This window comes from Brachyistius frenatus, unplaced genomic scaffold, assembly GCF_029030835.1.
Source record: "Brachyistius frenatus isolate BFR_SWC_R1_liver_20210118 unplaced genomic scaffold, ASM2903083v1 Contig_1, whole genome shotgun sequence".
Taxonomy (NCBI): Eukaryota; Metazoa; Chordata; class Actinopteri; family Embiotocidae; genus Brachyistius; species Brachyistius frenatus.
In genome coordinates this window covers 7705411-7726851 of record NW_027210600.1, presented here as the reverse complement: position 1 = coordinate 7726851, position 21441 = coordinate 7705411, and the positions used below count along the sequence as shown (strand labels likewise).

The following is a 21441-nucleotide window of genomic DNA, read 5'->3' as shown; positions in this document are numbered from 1 at the left end:
CAACTTATATACTGAAACACACCATCCACAGACAGAAAACTGCTTCATAGTGGAACAGAATATTTCTCCAAGATTGTGCAAAAAAAAAAAAAAAATCCAGAAATTCACTTTCAGAATCACTAATGATCAGACTAATCAGAAGTGTCGGTCCACTTCTGACTGTATCCAAGATTTCATTTACAAGCAGGGTAGTTATAATTATGGTTAAATTAGAAGCCCACACAAACGGCTTCTCTGCTTTTGTCATTTTTGGGGGATTAAAAATGGGAGGTCTGCTGAACAATGACAGATTGACAGCTTTGCTCATTTGTGGGAAAATAAAGCTCAAAAGGAATGGAAGCTTACATTGAGCATTTTAGAAACACAGCATTTATTACATCCTTTATATGATCTCACATCCAGCTTTGAGGTGGTCTAATTAAACGTTCCTTTTGCAGCATGTGCGAATGAAGAGAGGAAAATGAAAAACGCGGTTTCATAGTTGAACAATAAAGAGAGTAATTATGCAATTTTGACTACATCTCCAATTTCTTCTGTTTTATGCTTTGCACACATCTTTGTTTGAGCATTAAGGCAGCACAACGATCACCACTTCCCCTTTTCATTGTGAAGGAAAGTATTTATTAGTATGTACAAAGTTTATTCTCTCCAGTGTGGCAGTCAATGCACCTACGAGCTAGACTGAATTGCCTCTTGCCTCACTGACCCTGTGCTCTGCCTCTTCTAGGAAAGAGATTTTACATGCACGGTGTCTTTGGGCTGAATGAGGCTTATTGTGCTGTTTGTGCACACGAGCATGCAGGCAATCAATTTGTTTCCTGCACAGTTCCCCAATGGAGGCTCCGTATGGCCGCCCGTGTGTCGGACTGAGGCTTGTGTCCCACAGAGACGGAGGCAAGCTGTGAAGACAACATACCTGAGCACTCCATTCAAGGACAATCAGACTTTACTGCACATCGGGACAACACATCACACGTCTTCCTAACCTCCTCCGGGTTGTCAGCTCTGACTTTTGGGCTCACGCTGGTGATGACGGCGTGGAGGTGCGTGCGGAGGGCGAAACATGCGCTGCAATTTGTCTTTTCTTTTCTCTGCAGGAACATACAGTTCAGTTTATTTGAGCAAGTGCGACGCTATACTTCGCTTAGCTTCCGCGGAGGTCAGAGCACTTCCCAAGAAGTGCAAATATTACAAATCATTTTCAAATAGTCTGCGTGTGTGTGTGTGTGTCATTTGTGTGTATTCTCTCTGTGCACTATGACCTCCCTGGTAGACCCGTGGGAACAGGCCTCTCTGAAATGATCTCAGGACTATTTTAATTATCTTCTGTCCAATAATAGGAGCGAAGAGGAGGAGGGGTGTCAAAGTGGAGGCCTTTCGCCAGTAAAAGAATCCTTTTCATACCCCACATTTAAGATTAGCATGATCAGCTTCTAGGAATTCCTAGTTGTTGTCCTGATTTATTTTGACATTGCACGAGTGTTGAGACGAATATTCACAATACAGCCACTGCCTGTGAAGTGTGTAAGTGTGTAGCACACACTCTTTTGAGCTTAACAACGCACAGACAGCTATTGTAGAGGATGCTTAACATGCCAAACAACAGAGACGCAGAAGGAGGTTTGTCAAGATTAATATACTTATTGGTCTCCTCATGTGAAAGGATCTCAATGGGAGACACACAATGGGAACTTTTCACCACTGGGTGGAGGTGGTGTGTGCGGGAGCAGGGCCGGGAGCGGTGGTGGCAGTGGTGTCGGAGGTCAGGGGGGCATGAGGTCTGAATGATATCGTGTGACACTGTCTGGCTCTGAGCTGAGCCACTGAGGCCACTGCATCTCCAGCTAGACAGAGAAGCCGAGCAAACGTGTGGGAGCAGCACCGCTTTGGTGGCATGAAAGGAAAAAGAAAAATCAACAGGTGGTCTGAAAGCATATCAAATAGAAGAAAGAATACCATGGTATAATAGCAAAAACCTATGTCTATAAAAAGTATGTGTACATGCTTTTTAATGTAGTGATTAAAAAAAAAAAAAAAACGGTTGATGGACCTCAAGTTGTTGCTGGTATCACAAATTTCTGATTAAAGAATGCAGTGGTGATTTTAAAAGTCACAAACTAATAAAAGAAATTCTAAAAACAACTGTCTCACTGTTTTTTTCCTGCTTAAAGTCAACGTAGCTGTCTTTTCCCATAAATACAACCACACGCACAAATTCACACAAAAGCCCATAGAAGAAAAACCTGCACAACTCCTGAAGCTGCTTCCGTTTGACTTCTCCTGCTCTCCGGTAACTGCTATAAATTATTACAGAGGGACAATATCCTGTCTTAAAGGTTGAAGGTCAGGGGCGCTTGTTCACACCTGTAGCTCTTAGGAACAAATGGGCCTCAGTGGCCAACAGTAACTCGGGCGTATTTCTGTTAGATGAGAAGGATGAAGTTAGAAAGCATGCCGTCTGACACGTTTGTTAGAGAGCAGCACTGCCTGTGTGGTTGTTGCAGCCCTTTACAGCCTGAAGTCTAGACAGAGAAGTGGGTCTACAGCAGGTCTGAGAGTTGAGATGTAATGACACAGAATGAAAGGTTACTTCTGCAAAAATAACGAGGGGCACTGACTTTATTTACATGGATGAGTCTGACCTAACACCAAGCACACATTCATATGAGAATAGATGGCCACCATTGCACCAATCTTATTATTCTAAATATGTATTGAGAATGCCAGCATAAAAATGTTATATATTTATCATAGGATTGTGTTTTCATTGAAATTCATGAAGCTATAAATTTCATGTATGTATGGAAAACTCAAGACATGAACTAATCTATTGGGTTTTTGACCACTAGTGGGCTGTAAAGCAATGCTATTTGTTAACTGGGTTCTGATACTGCTTAAGGAAAACTAAACACATCTGCAAGGAACCGGTCATGTGAGGGAGATAATTTTACAGGATGGGTACCTTTGCCAGCTTGTCTACCTGGACTGTAGATGAGTGGTGTGCATAACATGGTCCTCCTTAGAAATAAATACAATTGTACACAGGGAAAAGTGGAGTAAAGCTTGTTAATAAGGTCACAATTAGTAGTGGTGATGTGATTTACATTTCTACAGAAGGCAGAAGAAAAAGAAACGCGTGTTTCAGAGAGAGATTACCTACTTAATGTGTGATTTATAGGATGGAGGGAGGCAGGAAAGTGAACCACCATAAAGTGTTTGAGGTTGAAGACGATATTTTTGTTTCATCTGTGAATAACGATTTCATAATAAATCATCAAATACGTTGGCAAATTTTTCTTCCAGTAACGAGATTTTAGACTACATTACACAAACCTCTTTAAAACTGCTTCATAGCACGATTATGGATCATAAACTATGCACGTTATAGTGTGCATCACGTTGGATAATTTGTTCTGGAATGGAGACAAAACGGTCCTCATTCATTCAGTCTAAACTGAGAAAAATGTTTCCATTCATAAAACAGTACAATATACTGCAGATGGGCAGAGCGCCTGGTAAAGTCTGTCGGTGTTTGTGCACACTAGTCATATCCAGATGTCCATCTTACCGTGACAGGCCTTGCCATCTGGCCCCAGTCTACTGCCCTCAGGACACTTGCAGTAGTAGCTGCCAATGGTGTTGCAACAGTACCCCTCGCAGCCGCCTTTGTCCACTTCACATTCGTTAACATCTGTAAGAAAAGGGCCAGGTTTACTAAGGACCAGTGCAGTTATGGGGCAAAATGAAAGGACCAGAAGAATCTGTAACTTTAACTTTCCACATGTTGCACTTCATATACTTAATTCATAGAACGGTGATTAAGAAATCTCTATATGTAGATCAACTAACAATCCAAACTTCTACTTTCTCACTTTGTAAAACATATGCCAGTACTTACTGTCATTAGAATGATCTATATCAAATGAGCTGTTTTTAAATAAGACTTTTATTAAAACACTCTATACAGCATAAAAAAATGCTTTCAATGGTCTTGCCATGTTTTTCATCTTTTTTTTATCCTCTCTTAACAGGTTAGCTCCCTGTTTAGCCCTAGCATTAAAAAACAACAACCCTGTTTTGGTGTATAGTGATTTCTACCAACTGTGTCCATTTTAAGACAATTTATACTTTAATATCCATTAAATGATAACAACAGAAAGGTGTTAAGATGAGTCCTCACACATGACACAAATCTATGGCTGTAAGTGTTATTTTCATATTAATCACTGGTTAAAGATTTATAACAGGCAAGGTCTGGATAATGTTGCTAATATTTGCAGAAATAGTAAATATTCAGGTAAATGAGAAAAATACTGTAATTATTTGCAGGTCTTCACAGATATTTCTCTTATTTCAAAATGGTTTGCATTCAATAAGCAGAACAATACTCCATCATGTTTGCTTTACAGAAACCCTTGCTGTTGATAGAGTTTTCTATTGACAGCATTCAGATATTGTTTCATACTACTCCTTCAAGTAGAAATGGTTTGTGTATTAAAAAGAAGTAAGGAATGTCTGAGGCCTGCCAGATGGGGCTGAAGAACACATTTCCAAGATATCAATAGATATTATTCATCGTCTGTGTGAAAAAGACCAAATGCAAAATGTTCCTGGACACAGTATTACATCTCCTGTCCAAAGTTTGCTGCACAAACCATTCTCCTGATCTCTGTTTAAACTGGTTAAGCTGCTGCTATTTCGACTGTAGTTTAGGTCCATGTGGCAGCAACATAGCCAAACTTTTCACAGATGATACAGTGTTGTATGACTGCTTCAGAAAAAGGAGATGCGGACAGAGAATTAGATTGCACTTACATGGACACTCCATCAAAAAGGGAAACTGAGGTGGAAAGGAAAAGTTATTTAGTGTTCTGTCCCCATCTGTTGAACGATTTTTCATGGCCCCTGGTTATAAATTGAGAAGTAGCAAGGCACAACTTGGAGAAGCAATTTTGAACAAAATGAACTGGAGACAGCGAAAAAACTAAAAAAAAAAAACTAAAAAAAAACAAAACAGCAGACAGGATGTTTGGCAGATTGTTTGTGTAGCTTCAGCGCACATAACCTGTGGGTCTATATAACTCTTGTGTATCAGAACCACAACTGCCTACAGCTCTTCTTTAATAAACAAGTAGATGAATCTGATCATTACCAAGCTTGTAATTTAGGTTTTTATTATTTGGTTAGGCTTTTCGGGCCATAATATATGCAGTATATCGGGCCAGTATATTTTGATATTTCCTAAATCCCGTGGTGTTTAAGCATATACAGTTAAATCATTTTCCAAGAAGCGACATAACCAAGCAACAAAGCCTCTGGTAGAAAACCTGAAAGTCTGTTTTAGATTTTAAACATGCTAAGTATAGACACAGGGTGTTGCCAGTACTCTCCTGTTGGTCCAGGAGGGGCACGACACCTACGGAGCAACAGACAGCTTCGCCAGTATTATAAAAAGACAGTAGGGTATGAGAAACAGTGTCTGTTGTTCATAAAATGTGTGATAATGCCTCTGTCTGCCCACATGTGCAATGGAATAAATATGGTCAAAAACACTGATTTTAAAAGAAGAAAAAAAAGGATTTGTGTGTGTGTGTGTGTGTGTGTGTGTGTGTGTGTGTGTGTGTGTGTGTGTGTGTGTGTGTGTGTGTGTGTGTGTGTGTGTGTGTGTGTGTGTGTGTGTGTGTGTGTGTGTGTGTGTGTGTGTGAGAGAGAGAGTTACTGCCTCATAATGGCACGAAACCACAGCAATCAATTTGGGCAAAATTGTCTCCAGCTGAGCATGCGAGATGTATTATCAATAGCCTATTCAGATCACTTATTTTGATGGGACGCAAAGCACCGAAGTTTGGACAAGTGGCGCTGAATTATTGCAACCATGTGTACTTCACATATATGTTCCATGTGGAGAGGAAGAGATACCAACTATTTTACAGTAGGTGGAAAAAGTAAGAAAAAAAAAAAAAAAGAAGCTGGGATAAATATACTTAAAGAACAAATGTTTCTCTGCTACACAGGCTAAAAATAAATGTAAAAAAAACTCTAGAGTTCTGCAGGACCTCAGAAACCAAGGATGGGTCGCCATATATTTTTACAGGCCACACCCACACTTGGTTTCTCAGGGCGTGCAGGGTTAACTGGGTCATCTGGAAATGACAGACTTTGTTTTTGGAATTTTTTATAGAAGATGATGGGTTTTGCAGATTAATACAGACTCGCTGTCCTTTTGGTTCAGCTCTTTGATATCTTGGGTTGTAATATTAAAAGATATATTGGTCATGTGCATTGTTCACCTCAGCAGAATATAAATAGCTCATTATTGCTCTGTCCTGGCCTTCTGGGCTGCTTCACCCTGCCTTGGCCATAACAAGCCTTTACTTACACAGAAAGTTTCTTGCAACCCCCCTAGTGAAGGGGAATGTGCTGAATGCTGGACTACTAAATCCGAAAGACACACACACACACACACACACACAGGCACAACCTTGCTCTGCACTTTTCATCAACTCACAGGGAAGTGACATAGACTCTTAACCTCAGGACCCTGCCCCCCTTACACATCCCTACTTTGATCCCGCAGCTCCTGAGAGCCTTAACGAGCTCTCCATATTAGCTCAGGGTCATTTGCCATCCTAATCAAGATGCCACGCAGAGAGACCCTCAATTAGTTCTGGGTAACATTGGTGTTTATCAGGCAGAGTCTTAAGTTACTCATCATAATATAACCCTAATTTTAACCATAACTTCAAAGAAAAGTTTTATCTGGTATAAAAATCAAATAGACATAGATATTTATACATTTTTATGATGATTTTCCGAATATTGTATTCTTTGACTTTGTGGCCTTTTAGGAGACTCATCAGTCAGCCTCTGCCGAAGCTGACAGTCATTAAATGAACATAATTCTGAAAAAAAAAAAAAAAAAAATGTATTTAACATGAGAGGAAGAAGAGCTGACTTGTTACAGCTTGTGATTTATCAATAGATTGTGTCATCATTTTAAAGACTTGCGCAATGAAGAGCGAATGAAATCTAAGTAGATTTAGTCTATCATATGCATGTAGAAAAAACTGTGTTTGTACAACAACCAGCATGAGGGAGGTGAAGAATGGCGCGTACTAGTAGCATAACCTCGGGGCTTTAGATCTGCTAAATAGATTTGCTCACACCCAAGGCAATTACATTAAAAGAATCCTTGGTTGCTGTAAGAAAAGTGACGGTATTAAAAACCTGGAAATATTTTGCTCCTCAATGCAGTTTTTTACACTACAGGTCAGTCTTTGGTGGCTGTGCTAAAAATGGGGGTGTACATTTTGGTGCCATGTTTACCTTGGCTCCTCCTCGATATTCACCAGTACAGACTTCCTCATGTGGCCTCTGAGCCTCATACCGCTAAATCTGGATCATCAATCTTCATCTCACTCATTGACTGACAGGATAGATGACACACACAACTTACCTCAACACAGAGAAATCCTTGTTGAAATTATGGAAACATATCTGTAATGTATAGTTGTTCTCTTACACACAGTAATTTTTTCTCTGACACATGCTTTACTTTGGGTAAATTATAAGAGATGATATCCTTCAAATGTATTAAAGCTCAAACCCAAATGGAAAGTGTTGCTCTCCTGTTGGTTTGTGAATGGGGGTGATAATGGTTTCCCATCATCCAACAGAGAAAACAGACATCTTTCAATACTCTTGTGTTCTCTGCAGACAAACATCGGCCACCGAGTCCTGAATCCTGCATATCTCATTAGGTGTTATTGACATCACTGTCCTCTGCAGTACAGTACCTCCCCTTTCGAATTTCTCTGAGGACCGACATTTTTCTTCTCCCTAAAAACTATTTGAAGTACATGGAGATTGAATAAATCAACAAAGCTTCAGCCATGTGTCCATTCCCCTCATGTTAGAAACATTAGAAGACACAAGTCAAGATCAATAAGTGAATCAGCAGGCCTCCGCTGCATCCGTCTCTCAGTACTGTTCAATGGATGCAGAGGGCTTAGATGTCAGACCCCAGTTGCCATAAGTGATACTGAGACCTAAATAGATTTACTGATTACTTTCAAGATGGAATTTAAGTCTCAGGCAGGAATGATTTGTATTTCGTACCTTCTCCAAGTCTTTATTCCCACATTTATATTGTAACAAATGAACACAGAGAAGGAATGCTTACCAAAATTGTCAAACTAATAATAACTGGTCTGTGTCAGTTATTACAGCTGAATAGGCAACCATCTCACGACATACAACCTACAACTCAGCAATACGTTTTTATTTTGAAAGCCCTTATTGAAAATGACACATGACCATAGGTAGACAACATATTTGATATTGCAACATCTGCTCTAAAAATAAGCCAAAAGTTGACAAATGAAAACTGGCAACTTTTGGAAACATTCAGGAGACAGGAAATGTTCTTCAATTGAAGCTGAAAGAAAACCTGTGAACTCGCTGTAGTTTGCCAGCGATCTGTAATATTTCAATGCTGAGATGTTTCACCTGATGATTTGTAGATTTACAAACCCAGTACCTCCCATTTTCTTCACCCCATTTAATTATTTATTGACTTATTTTGCCCTATCACAGGCACTGGTGCATTCGTTATTCTAATATGCAAACTCAGAATGTGTTAACAATGATTACTGGGTAAAGCAGGAGGTCACCATGACAGAAAATTAGTTGCACCCACTGGTTACTTTAAGGACCATTTTAGCTGAGGGAAGAATACGAGCTCCTGTGAACCAGACCAAAGGTCAAAGGTCATTCAAGGACAGCTGAGGAGCTGTAAGGAACCTGTCACAGAGAGGAAAGTGAGCTTCAACAATCTGCTCAGAAGCAAATAGACAAAAGTGGGATTGTTTTCAAGCTTTGGCAAGCTTGAGAAAGCAGACCAATCCATCATGGCTCTGAACATGTAGGAAGAATGCCTGTTGTCATTCAGTCCTCATTCAAGCATGCAAATAACAGAGTAAACAAACAGAGTGATGCAGAGTCAAACTGTGTGTTTAATTATCTGTTATCTTAATATGACTCATCAATATGGGAACTGTTGGAACCAGCTCCCTCTCTCCCTACCAACACTCTTACACAATGTGGCCCCCGTGGTCGCCTCCCTCCAGCAGCTCACATGTTTCCCATTTGTCCCTTTGACACAAAATTTATGCTTTCATGTAAAATGGATCAAATGGATTTTCAGAGAACATACAGTTTAGGTTTGAATCAGATGTGACAGACTTACTGGGACACAAATTCTTCTCTTGCTCTGCACGTATTTTTCTCTCCTCTTCCATTTTTTTATAGCATTAATAAAACTCACTTTGTTTCCTCAGTGCAAGACAAATGACTTGAATGATGAAAACTGGGTGCTGCTTTGTTTTGGGGTTTATAACACGTTAACATAGTTTTGCCATTAACTCAGTAAAATGGACACATGTTGTATTTTGAAACAACATATTCAAAAGCAAAACATATCTTCTTAATCAGGAGGAAGAAGAAATAGAACTGTGACAGCTTGGTTCTTCTACATCTGGAAAAACTATCTTGTTTGGTTCTCCAATATTTAACACAGAAAATATCCTGCACAGAAAGGATGAACGGTGGCTGTAGATTTATACCTGATGTTCTTCAGGTACTTGGCATCAAAAAGAAAACATGACTGATTTCACAGACATGGAATAAACATGATTAGTTCTGAGGATGATTGTTAACTAAAACAAAGCACTATAAATGTATTTTAATCAAACTGCATGTCCATAACCATTATGTAACATATGTACTCAGTTACACAGCTTCTTTGCCATACATTTGACCATTAAACCATTCTCCTGATGCATACTGTAGCTGTCTGTTGAAGCTATAGTTCACCTCAAAATAGAAATTCCTTCATGTCCAACAGAACCTCATGTTGGTCTTCAACCTTGTATGGTTGGTATGTCCAAATGAGTCACAGTGGGTTCGCTCAGCGCTGTGACAGTCTTCTACTAAAACAACACTCCAAAAAGAGTAAAAATTTACAATGAAGCTTCTTCAAAAAGCTCAGACTGAAAAACTATCATCACTTCACTTCCATTCTTAGTAGCCAAACAGCTGCACTATCAGATATTTTTCCAGTTTCCTGACTGATGAAGGCCAAAAAATTTGACCGTTCGTTGCCTTGCTCAAGGCAGCTTTTACATAAGTGAAGATGTTAATAAGCTCGCTTGAAGAACCCTAGAAGGGGGCTCTTTTTCAGAAGCAGATTTTCCTTTAACTAATGCTAACACTACATGACCAAAGCCAAACCAAGTTCAAGGAGGATGAACTCCACTGCTACTGAATCTCACCGGGAGCACGGTTAATCACATAGACCATTAGCTCCAAACCATTCAGCATTAACCTGATAAACAATGGTACCTTAATGCATTTGGTGAGGGTGTGCTTGTTTCATGTGAAGGCTTCCCTGCCATATGGCAGCCATTAAGGCTCTAATGAGCTTCTTCCTCTGATAGCTATGCTAAGCATGTAGCCCCTGCATTGCCCAGTTTGTCCTGCCAAGCCAGTTAGGTCTTGGTATGAGATTCTTATATCCACAGTTAAAGGTAGATCTCAGGAGTGGAAACAGGAAGGAGACACAGACCTCAAAGAAATAAATATTAACAAGTGACCAGTAAATATAGTCGAAGTCTCAATGTTTATGCTTATCCACCTGAGGAGTCACATATGTCTATGATGATACAGTTTCTTCATGTGCATCATGGCCCTGAATCTCCAGTATTAGTGACAAGACTTCAGTGTTCAGATGTAGCTTCCTGTTTATGATTAAAAAAAAAAATTAAAAAAAAGAAGAACCAAAAATGGAACAGTGGAAAGTGGAAAACAACCCAACCTGGTATTGTACTTTTATCACAGCAGCTTTGGTTGGAACAATAATTCACCTTGCCTTTCAATTCTTCCCTTAGGAAAATCAAAAAAATTTTTTAACCAAACACTCATATGAGATCCCTGTTGACATTAAGTATTTCAGCAAAAGCTTGAATCCATTGCTGGAAGGTGTGATGTATTCTACCAGAAATATCAATGGCTTTTACCATAACTGATCGTATTGAATAATATTTTAAAAATGATATTTTAAAAATGTACAGTTGTGGGTGTCCAAAGAAAATGTCACAGAAGGAGAAGTACTGATTACTCCATAATTAAGTTTATATGAAGCCAGACCAGTCAGGTGTGGAGAGATCTGTCCATCTCTGAAGGCTACAGTTGTTAACATAGTTTTTAGTGAACCGTTTCACTAAGCACTACTAAAAAGAACATGACAGATGCTAGCCAAAGCTAGGATCAACCTGTCAGAGGTAATTGTGTGGTCTGCACTGCAGCTTTTTATGAAAACATAAAACATCAGGAAATCCACACCTCAAAATCTTCCGCACCGGCATCTGAAGTTTGGTTTCAAGAAACTTTTAAAACAAATAGTTAGGCCTATGTGATTACAACCACTTGGTTCCATTTATATCTTACATTAGTCTGTTGCACATTTTTAACACATTCAAGCTCTTTAATCCGTTGACGAGGCTTTTAGATTGGTGCCCAGCATCCAGGAGTGGTGAGTCCTCATTCACTGACAATGATTTAGCTTGGAACTACACCAGCCCTAAAATGTGTCCTTTTGTCACACAGCCAAAGAACTATGGGAAAATAGATGTACAATAGGCTCACGTTGCTCAGGAGTCAAAACAAAATGCTTATAATTGACCTGAAGCTCTGCAGTGCATGGAAAGACTTTGAGGAGATAAACTCCGTGCGTGGTCTGCTAGTTAACTTAAAACAGAAGATTCATTCCAAACCTGGAAAAGACATCACTGTTCACTAACACTGTGAGAACAGCCACAGGAGCTACTAAGACATAATCTTTTATACTTTGTTTTTCATTAATATAACAGGGCCTAAAACCACAAGTTTTACCAAGTTAAATCTATAGGACTAGATTTATTTATTTTCCCTCTGCTATGTTTTTATTGTAACCACATCTTGATATTTTGACTTGACACCATCTTTGAGTTTAATTAGTTCCAGAAAGCTGAAAGAAAATATAGTCTCTTTCTATTTTGAAAGAAACTCTTTCACTGAGCCTCTTGTTAAGGTTCAGAGCAGAAACAGCCATACCAGTAAAAATTATTCCTAAACAGATTCTTGCCTCCTGTCCAAAGTCATGTGTAGGTGTGTATGATAGTACTGCCAAATATATATTGTAGCAGAGGAAGAGCAGGGAGGAAACACTGGCGGAGGATCCATAAAGAACATATTCACATGAGGAAATGACCAGATAATTTTTCCAGAGTTTTCCCAAGGTACAAATATTTTTTAGCTATATTGAAAAGCCATGGTTGACAGTTAATGATTTGCAGTTTGTCCTTTCAGCCCGTCTTAAATTATTCAAAGATTGCAACAAACCTATTCAGGAAACCTGCATTTTCTTCTTTAAAACTGGACACAATAGCATAATTTCATTGAGGGTCTGTTTTTGCAAAAATACCTCCGTAGAGACTTCCAAGGGCACAAACCTTGACATGATGACATAAACAACATGTGTCTAGCATATACAACTGTATTATATCAGGCGCTCTGTGTGCCAAAAAATCAGATATAACACAAAAGACTGAGCTATAAAATTATAGCTGAGTCAGCATTAGCCCGCCTTACTATAACCCAGTGTACCAATAAACTTGAATTTACTGATCTCATCTGTTGTCTTAAAACCATCACATGTAGTATTTAACAAAGAACAGAACTTTTTAGGATGATACGCCACGATACTATATACAACTATATGTGACTCTCTCCGATTCTATCTCATTAACACGCAAACAAGCACAGCTTAATGCACACATTATATACATGGACATTCACACAGACAGGTGTGTTTAATTTAATAGGAAAGAAAACCAATCTTGTCCAGACATGACCTCAGTGACTGAGGTGAGAATTGAGCCCATGGGAAATAGCCCAAGGTCCTGGGGATTAAATATTGAAGTTCAAATGAAGAAAGACGATTGTGAGAAAATGTGATTTACAACGCCAACAACTATTAAACTTCATGCAGAGTTCCCCAGCTGAAAGCCTGGTAATAACACTGTCCAATCCATTTATATTGGTACATAGAATTTATTAAACAATAAATTATTTTTTGACGTCTGTGTTGTGTCTGTGTGCTTAAGCTTTAAAGAGTGAAAGGTAGAACCTTGTTTTCCCACATAGTGACGTAGAAAAGTTTCTTGGTCCTTTGTGTTGGTCGACAGCTATAGCCACAGGCTTTATGTTTATGGGTTGTCTGGTCCTACATATGTACGCCTGTCTGCAGCATCTGTCCTTAAGTCCATACGTATATCCCACTCTCATTCAAATTTGGCACAGACGTTCACTAGGACTTGAAGATGAATTGATACGATTTGGAGGGCTCAAAGGGCAAAGGTTAACAGAAGGGTGCACTGTGACTGTATTTCACATTTGGTATTGAATTGGTGACACTGACGTCAGTTGTCCACCTTTAAATTGTGGTGATTGTATAGATTTTCTGTGCTATGAGATTGAGAATGTGTGTGAAGAATGCACGTTTTAAATTGTTTTTTGTAGCAACAACATCCATTTTTTAAGTATCATCGACGGTAATGGCTACAATTTTGTATTTGATCAGAATCAGCTTAATGGCCAAATTCCTTCAAAGTCTTCAATATATGTATTATATTAGTTTGGACAGATATGGATGTAAACTGCAACTTTACTGGTTGGTGTAGACATAAAACCTCAAGGAGGTAATTATAGTTTGAAATAATGGATATAATGGATTCTACCATCACAATCTGAATCACCCCTTTTTTTCCCCCAAGTAAATCCTTGTATTTGCTGACATCATCAGCTGTCTCTTTACATAAGCTAAAATTTTCAGTACAACATGATCCAGTTGTAGGCACTGTCCATAACCAATATTATATAAAATGTTTTAAAAACAGCCAGACTTCTGTAGTGAGGACCAGATGGTTTCTGTCCTCACACAGTTATGTGCCTGTGGTCTCTTAATTTCATGCAGACTCAAGCACCAATGTAACCAAAGCAATGCCTATCCAAGGCTTAATAGAGTGAGACAGAGTGGTATTCACAAGCAGGGGTAAATACATCTATTAAAGAGCAGGCTCGAGTGTCTAAGCACAGGCTGTTTATTACCTCACAGTGTCAACACCATGGCCTTGGTGTCAGTGGCTGACATACATTTCCATGGACAATGCCTACTGTCTCATACTGGATTGGAAGCAGGTGGCCAGTCAGCCCCCACAACACACAGTTGGCTCTACCAGCACCACTTGGCAGGAACACCAAAGAGAGAAACAGTTCAAGAAACCAGTCGATGATGAGTGCTGAAAAGAGGGTAGTGGGGACAGAACATGGATTCGAGCTTTAACTATAACCAGAGTCAGACTTTTCTTCCGCGTGGATCTCAGTACATTCTCCCTCCACTGAAATCTATCGCGGCTTAACTGTGCTAAAAAGCCAGAGCTGATGTGTTGCTTCTGCAGCACTCCCTCTGTATTCTTTATCCTTATAATTTAACTAGTAGGTCTGTCTGAGGAAGTACAGTAGCAGTACTAATAGTAATAGAGAGCTATTTGCCACAAGCAATCTAAGGGCTTGTTGGGGCATCTAAACAAAACACAATATCACCTTTTAGGATGAAATGTCCTTCTTCAGTACTTTTATTAAACATCCCATGTTTGGTTTCCTGTAGAATCTAAGTTCAATATTCACTTACCTTTTAGTTATGATTTGGGTTATTACCAACTCCTGAAAGAAGTTAAAGACTCTAAACGCTCCAATGTGTTCACCAGCTAGTTGCTAGCCTTCTTTGTGAATACTGTTTGTTCCTGAGCAGGTGTACAGCAGGTTTTCAGAGATTTATGCTGAAAACAGCTGCCTGTTGTGCATGTAGCTGAAAAGGAAGCTCATAAGAGCAGCAAAAGAGAGCCAAAACAGTAAAGGTGTCCAAACACCAAACCAACACATTGTCAACACAAAAACATGAACAGCTTCTTTAATCGCAGCTTGCATCGTATGGTAAATGGGCTGCACTTTTCTACCTTACAACACAAAGCACTTTTCAATTTGCCTCTCATTCACTCATCCATGGTGTCAGAGCTGTCATGCAGAAACCATACAAGGCGGTGGCGTGCCTGATCAGTTATTTGTCCAAGAAAAAGTGGAGCAACAGTTCAAACCACCAACGCAGGACGACCCAGTTTACTACTTAAGCCACAACTGGCACCATCAACACATAAACACACAAAATGTACCCTAAAACACACACATATTGAACGTCCTCAACAGCAACTGAGCGAGAACAAGCACCTTTGACTAATACAAACACATCAAAAACACTGAATAAAAGACAGTAACTCTCTTGAGGAAACTTAAAATGACTGAACAATCTATGCCATGGAACAGCAGCTCATGAGTAACCTCAGGCTCCAGTACAGGTTGCAGAATATAGTATAGAAACCTAAAGATATGTTGATATACAAACCGACCAGCAGCCACACAATACAATAGATATTACATGCAGCAGGATTAAAGTCACATGGGAGAAGATACGAACATACAGGAAACACCATACAATAAATGTGATGAAGTCCTGTCCTCCATGACACAAGAGCAGGACCAGTTACCTTTAACCAGGATAAATCTAGAGGTGAACATTCCAGCGTTTTTAACGTATCTGCTTTTTCTCCATTGTACATGAATCACATACAGGACAGTAATAAGTCTGGCATCATGGAATGTAAAAGCTCAAAACACAAATCTAATAATGAACAGTTTCCCTGGTGGCTCCATGTGCACATATAGATTTCCATGTTTCCAGGTGTCTCTTGATAATTCACGTCTCATATCTACTGTACTGTAATGTTTTCTTTCTTTATAAGGTTGGTAACAAGAATGAGCTAAAGAAATAAGGCTTAACTCTTTAACAGTAAAATGTTATTTTTATCCATAACTGTCAAAATCATTGCTGGTTTAACTTTAGTGATGTAGCCATGTTAATCTTTGAATCATGTTTCTGGAAACAATCAACACATTTTTTTGCTCTCTCATGAAATTTAGCTGGAAAGATTTATTTAACAACCATCTTCTTTAATATGTAAACAAAACAAGTCACAATTTTATGTTTTCCTCTTTAGAAACATGGTTAAATTTTTCTATCGAATTTACTGCATTTTTTTGAAAAATATTTGTCTGCCAGTCTTATCATTTAAAATATTCACTGTCTAACTTATGAGCTGCCAGGAGTTTTACTATCACACGTAAGATCATGCTATTCACTCTACATTGTGTATGTTAGCAGCCATATGTCAGACTACCGCTGCTGATTTTCACATCTATGCTCTCATCACTTATGAATGCGTTGTTCAAATTTCCCAGAAGCTCTGTGTATTAATTGTTTTAGCAGTTCAGGGAGAAACCTCTTCTGTTGGACCTGCAGGGACAGATTTCACAGCATTATTACTGCTCTCTGTGTTGATACTGTCAAAAAGTATACTTAACTCTATTAATTACTATTAATATTGCATAACTGGAGCAATATGACACTCTCATTTAAGCACAGCAAATGCAGATGTTGCTCTTACAAAACAGTGTTATCTCTTATTCTACTCATACATCACTTAGGGCTACTTTTATAAAAATCTGACCAGACCATTATAATGAATTAAATCATTTTGACCTAATGAAATACAGAAAAGAAAGTTACTTGTGATCTTATAATGCTGGATTATTTGCCTCTGAAATCAAGCAGAGCTTGAACCTGGCTGAACGCAGGAGCTTGGCTGACTCTCTGCCTGTATAATGACTCCGGCAGAAGAGTGCGGATAAATCTGTCTCTAGAGATGAGACAAGGAAAAGCGTTTTACAAAAACAAAAGAGCAAGATGTGAGTTCTCAAAGACGATCGGAGCACAGGATGTGAAAGAGAGAAGGAAAAACAGGGAGGATTTCTGATTAGATCTGATATCTCCAAATCCCAATCTGTCACTTCAACGTGTGAAAACCAAAGAGCCCATGTCAAAACAAACGCAAGTGCTACCTCTAACAAATGACAACACATTTGTGTGAAATGTCCCAGCAAGAGAGAGGACTGTTTAAAACCTCCAGCAGCGCCTTCCTTCTGGGAAAGTCAAAGAATTAAAAAGGGAAAGCCTCTGCAGTGTGTGTGTGTTTGTATGTTTGCGAGCATGTGGGGGGTAGAAACCAAATATCCTGCAGGACTAACAACCACCCCCCTATTTACATGTTGACGTAAACTGCAGTGTTATGTGCAGTAGGAAGAACAAACGCTGAGGGTAACATGACAATGCTCAGAGACAAGAGGGACACTCAGGTTATAAACAAGCTTTACTGTAGTTGTTTACTATTTAACTGTGACAGTTCCCAGGCACTGTTCAGTTGCAGTTAATCCAGAAGTCTGAGGCCGACGTCATTGAAGTAGTATGTCCTGTTTTTGTCTGTACACGTCCTCAAGTGTTTCTGCCCCAAAAATGTTAAATTTGTATCTAAAGTTAGTCAGCTTTCAGATATTTTATTGCAATTTACGTAATAAAATATGATTAGGTGCATTTATCTTCTGGCAGTCTGTAGTTAAGAAAACTGATACCACATTCACATCTGTACAGTAATTATAAAGCTATATCCTGCAGCCAGTTAGCTTGACATGAAGACTGTAAACATGGGGGGAAAGCTATAGCTTGGCTCAACTAAATGGTCAAAACCCATCCTCAGAGCAGTGGCCAGGCAACCAGCGGAGAAGAAGCCAAGACATATTTAGCATACGTATATCAGAGTGATTTGGACCTTCTCAGCAAACTCTGCACCAGAAAACAAAAACAAAAATGTCTGTTTACAAAATGTTGACCTATTCCTTGAAGTTACTAGTCACAACATAATACCATTTGAGTAATCCAACGTATTATAAACAAGTTGAACTATTCAAGAGTGAAATATTATTATGTAACCAAGTTTCTAATGTTCCAGGTTTGACTTATTTTACCAAAAGGAACCAGAACTAAAAATATCCAATTAACACAGAGTTTTCACAGAGTAGAGGTTCAGGTGGCTCAGCCACAACACTCCAGGCTCTCACCTTCAAAGGAAGTCCTTCCTCCCAGAGAGCATGTCTTCTACTTTTAACTACCCAGAGACCCCACAGAGCAGCCCCATCCAATCACAGCTACACTACACTTTTGCAAAGTGAAAGCATAAGGTCTGAACTGGGCTTTGACAACATGGTGTCCTCTGAAGATGCAAGTGATTGATTGATTTCCAGAGCTGCACTCAGCTCTCGAATGTAAGAATGACTCCATGTGATGCAAGTAGTGTTAAAAATCAACTTAGTTTTCATCAAGAATGACAACTTACCATACTGACATTGTGTCCCTTTAAAGCCCGAAGGACAATGACATATGTGGTCCCCAGTCTCTGCACATCTGCCTCCGTTGAAACAAGTATTTGTACCGCACACTCCTGCAGATATAACATAACAAATACCATTATGCTGATGATGTATTCATCTTTGTGTTTCTTTAAATACTGTTTACAGCAATATCAACACTATCCATATCTGATATATACTGAATGTAAGTGAAATGCTATTACTTACTGTGTAGACAGCCCTTCTCTTCACCCTCCTTAGTCCAGCCAGGGCAGCACTTATAGACTGTGTGAAAATCCATGCTGTACACTTGCCTATATGCTGTGTAGTATGCTAACCTGAGGAGGAAAGATTCTGTTACAGTCCCATGATTTTCAGGTAGTTCCATTTTAAGCTATGACCATACTCACAAAGGTAATGATTATTCGCACCCCACAAATAAAATCTGCTTTCATGAGCCTTATACTATAGCTCAAAATTATGTCTTTAAGCTATAATGTGATTACAATGTCAGGTGCACATATCTATTGGTTTTATATCAGTAGCATTACCAAAAGATGAAATTATCAGCAAATGGGCTAGGGAAAAGAAAAGAGTCTGTCATCCTTCATGTGCAAAAACACTGAACCCCCGTAAATCCAGTGTATTTTGTGACTGACAAAGATAAATACACTTGGCCAGTATAATTCAAGCTGTGGGTGGATACGTAGCGTACTCTTCTCCGTCACATTTCTGCACTGTGAATGTATGATTGCTCTTACCTCCTCTCATAGCCCATACACCATTTGTGGCTTGTGCAGCCCTGCTTCCAAACTTTCACCATGCGGGTAAAAGCCTGGACACACGGCTGACGGCCCCCCAACATGTATATCTCCTGGTCAGCACAAACATTTGGCCTGTGCATGGAAAACATAGACATACGGAAGAATTAGAGAAAGGAATGGACAAATGCAATCAAGAAATACAATTTTTAACTTAAAAGTCTGCAATAATAATAAAAGATTTACTTGATACTTTTAAAATGACATTTCAGACCTTAACCTTAACTTTGTGTTTAATTTTAATTTTATTAAGTAGTATGTTGTGGTTGTTAAATCACTGGGAGCGATAGGTAGAGATTCTGATGGTTCCACATGTACAACACTTTTTTTTTTTTTTGCATGAACATCAGTTCATGACACACACGTTTGTCAAGCAATTATGTAGCTTCCTGTTTAGTGCAATATGTTTGATTAAAGTCCAGAAAAAAAAAAACAGTCCATGATTTCGATGTTGCTCACAGCACCCAATAAACAACCAAAGAAATTCTTCTGGAAATGTGTTGGCATGGTCATGTGCACGCACGCACTGATGTGTACGGGTTCAATTAAAAAAACTATAGATTTGAACTATACAGTCCTGTATATGTGGGCTGCATCTGTTTGTGTTGTTGTTAGTGCAGGTAAACTATGCAGAGGTTCCGCCTTCACAAACCATATGGCTTCAATACAGAGCAGCCTGAAGTTAATTAGAGGAAGGATTCTGTTTCTCCTGTAATGAAAACGATTCCTTCAATCATGTCCAGCACACTCTATTTAAATTCAGAAACCTACTACCCCGCAAAAAAGAAAGAAAAGAAAAACACATTCCACTATGCACGTTACAACAGTGCAGTAAAATACACATCCATGCTCACAGGGGACCATAGAGCCTATATCAGGGGGACCTGAAAGAGAGACTCCTAGTGGGCATTGAGCAGAGTAACACAAGGAGCAACGAAAAGGAAACAATTAGGAAATAAAAGGCAAAAGCAAAAGTTCCGTTTTTTGTAAACCTTGGTCTAACAGTCTTTTAAAAAAATAGAAGCTATGGCAAGCTACTTCTGTTTTATCTACAGTAGCCTATGTAAAATGAAAACTGTTTCATTCATCTGATTTTCCAATACACTCTAACAGCCTGCGTGCAAATGGAAAACGGAGGAAACGATCTAAATAATAAGACGTTACTCACATGCCAAGTTGCAGTTCCACGGATGACGTGATATGCACAGTGCTGAATAATATCACACACAAAATGTTAATCTGTGGGAACATAATTTCAGCCGATTACAAACACGGAGCGAAGTATTCAGTCGTCTCTATATCGGTTAAATGAAGAGCATCCTGACACAGGGAAGTCCGCCGCTAGAAGACTCAAAAGTTTCTGTTTATCTTGCATTGGTATTCCAGATTTCCCGTGTAGGCCTACTGGTTAAGCAGAGGGACGGCTTGTCTCCTGTCAATGGCAGCCTTTGAATGGCTCCGAATATACGCACCACCCACAGTTACTGTGGGGCCATCTCTCCAAACCCCCGGCATTGACATTAACACAGAAAGCCGTTTTTCAATACGATTTCTTACACACACAAAAAAAATGCGATAAAAAGTTGGGTCATCAAAACAAATTCTCACTAAATTAAAGGGTTACACTTTTGATAAATTCCGCCGGTATATACAAATGGGAATGGATTAAGCTGTATCAAACTATAACTAAAACCTCTTAATGTAATGCAGTCCGAGAGGCCCCACCTAAATTATTGAATATATGTTTTATTGAATATAAGTCTAAATCAATTAATATTAAACATGCATGAAACTACAGGCTCTTACTTTTACACTTACACTTAAATATGGATTACATTTGGGTCAAGTTTATTGATCACAAGTGTCAGCTTGTTAAATGCTGCAAAAGGAAGCAAAAAAAGCCCAGATGCATACATAGATTCATAGTATAAATACGTTATTTAAAACTTGAATGTACTTGTCAACATCTCGGATAGCTATAGAATATTTGAAAATACATGAAAAATATAATTAACAAAATATGAATAGTAAATAATAGGTATAGATTGCACAAGGAACCCAAATTATGTATAAAATGAAACAAAATAAAATTCCTCAGGTTTCGGCTTTTAATTTCAGCGCTTGGTGCCCATGACGTAACTTCCGTCTAATCCTCGGCACTTCCTGTTTA

At 38.9% G+C, this 21441-nt stretch overlaps 1 protein-coding gene across 1 annotated transcript in view; it reads right to left on the bottom strand.

Annotated features, from left to right (window-relative positions):
• The window catches only part of egfem1 (EGF-like and EMI domain containing 1), a 53867-nt gene extending 33199 nt beyond the window's left edge, over positions 1 to 20668 (bottom strand). Inside the window, exons 1-5 of the mRNA XM_069724424.1 lie at positions 20440 to 20668; positions 19212 to 19346; positions 18679 to 18788; positions 18438 to 18542; positions 3569 to 3691 (exon numbers count right to left, since the gene is read on the bottom strand). Coding sequence (XP_069580525.1) covers positions 3569 to 3691; positions 18438 to 18542; positions 18679 to 18788; positions 19212 to 19346; positions 20440 to 20522 — 556 coding nt within the window. The 5' untranslated portion in view covers positions 20523 to 20668. The remainder of the gene's footprint in view (positions 1 to 3568; positions 3692 to 18437; positions 18543 to 18678; positions 18789 to 19211; positions 19347 to 20439) is intronic.
• Between the last annotated feature and the right edge of the window lie 773 nt (positions 20669 to 21441).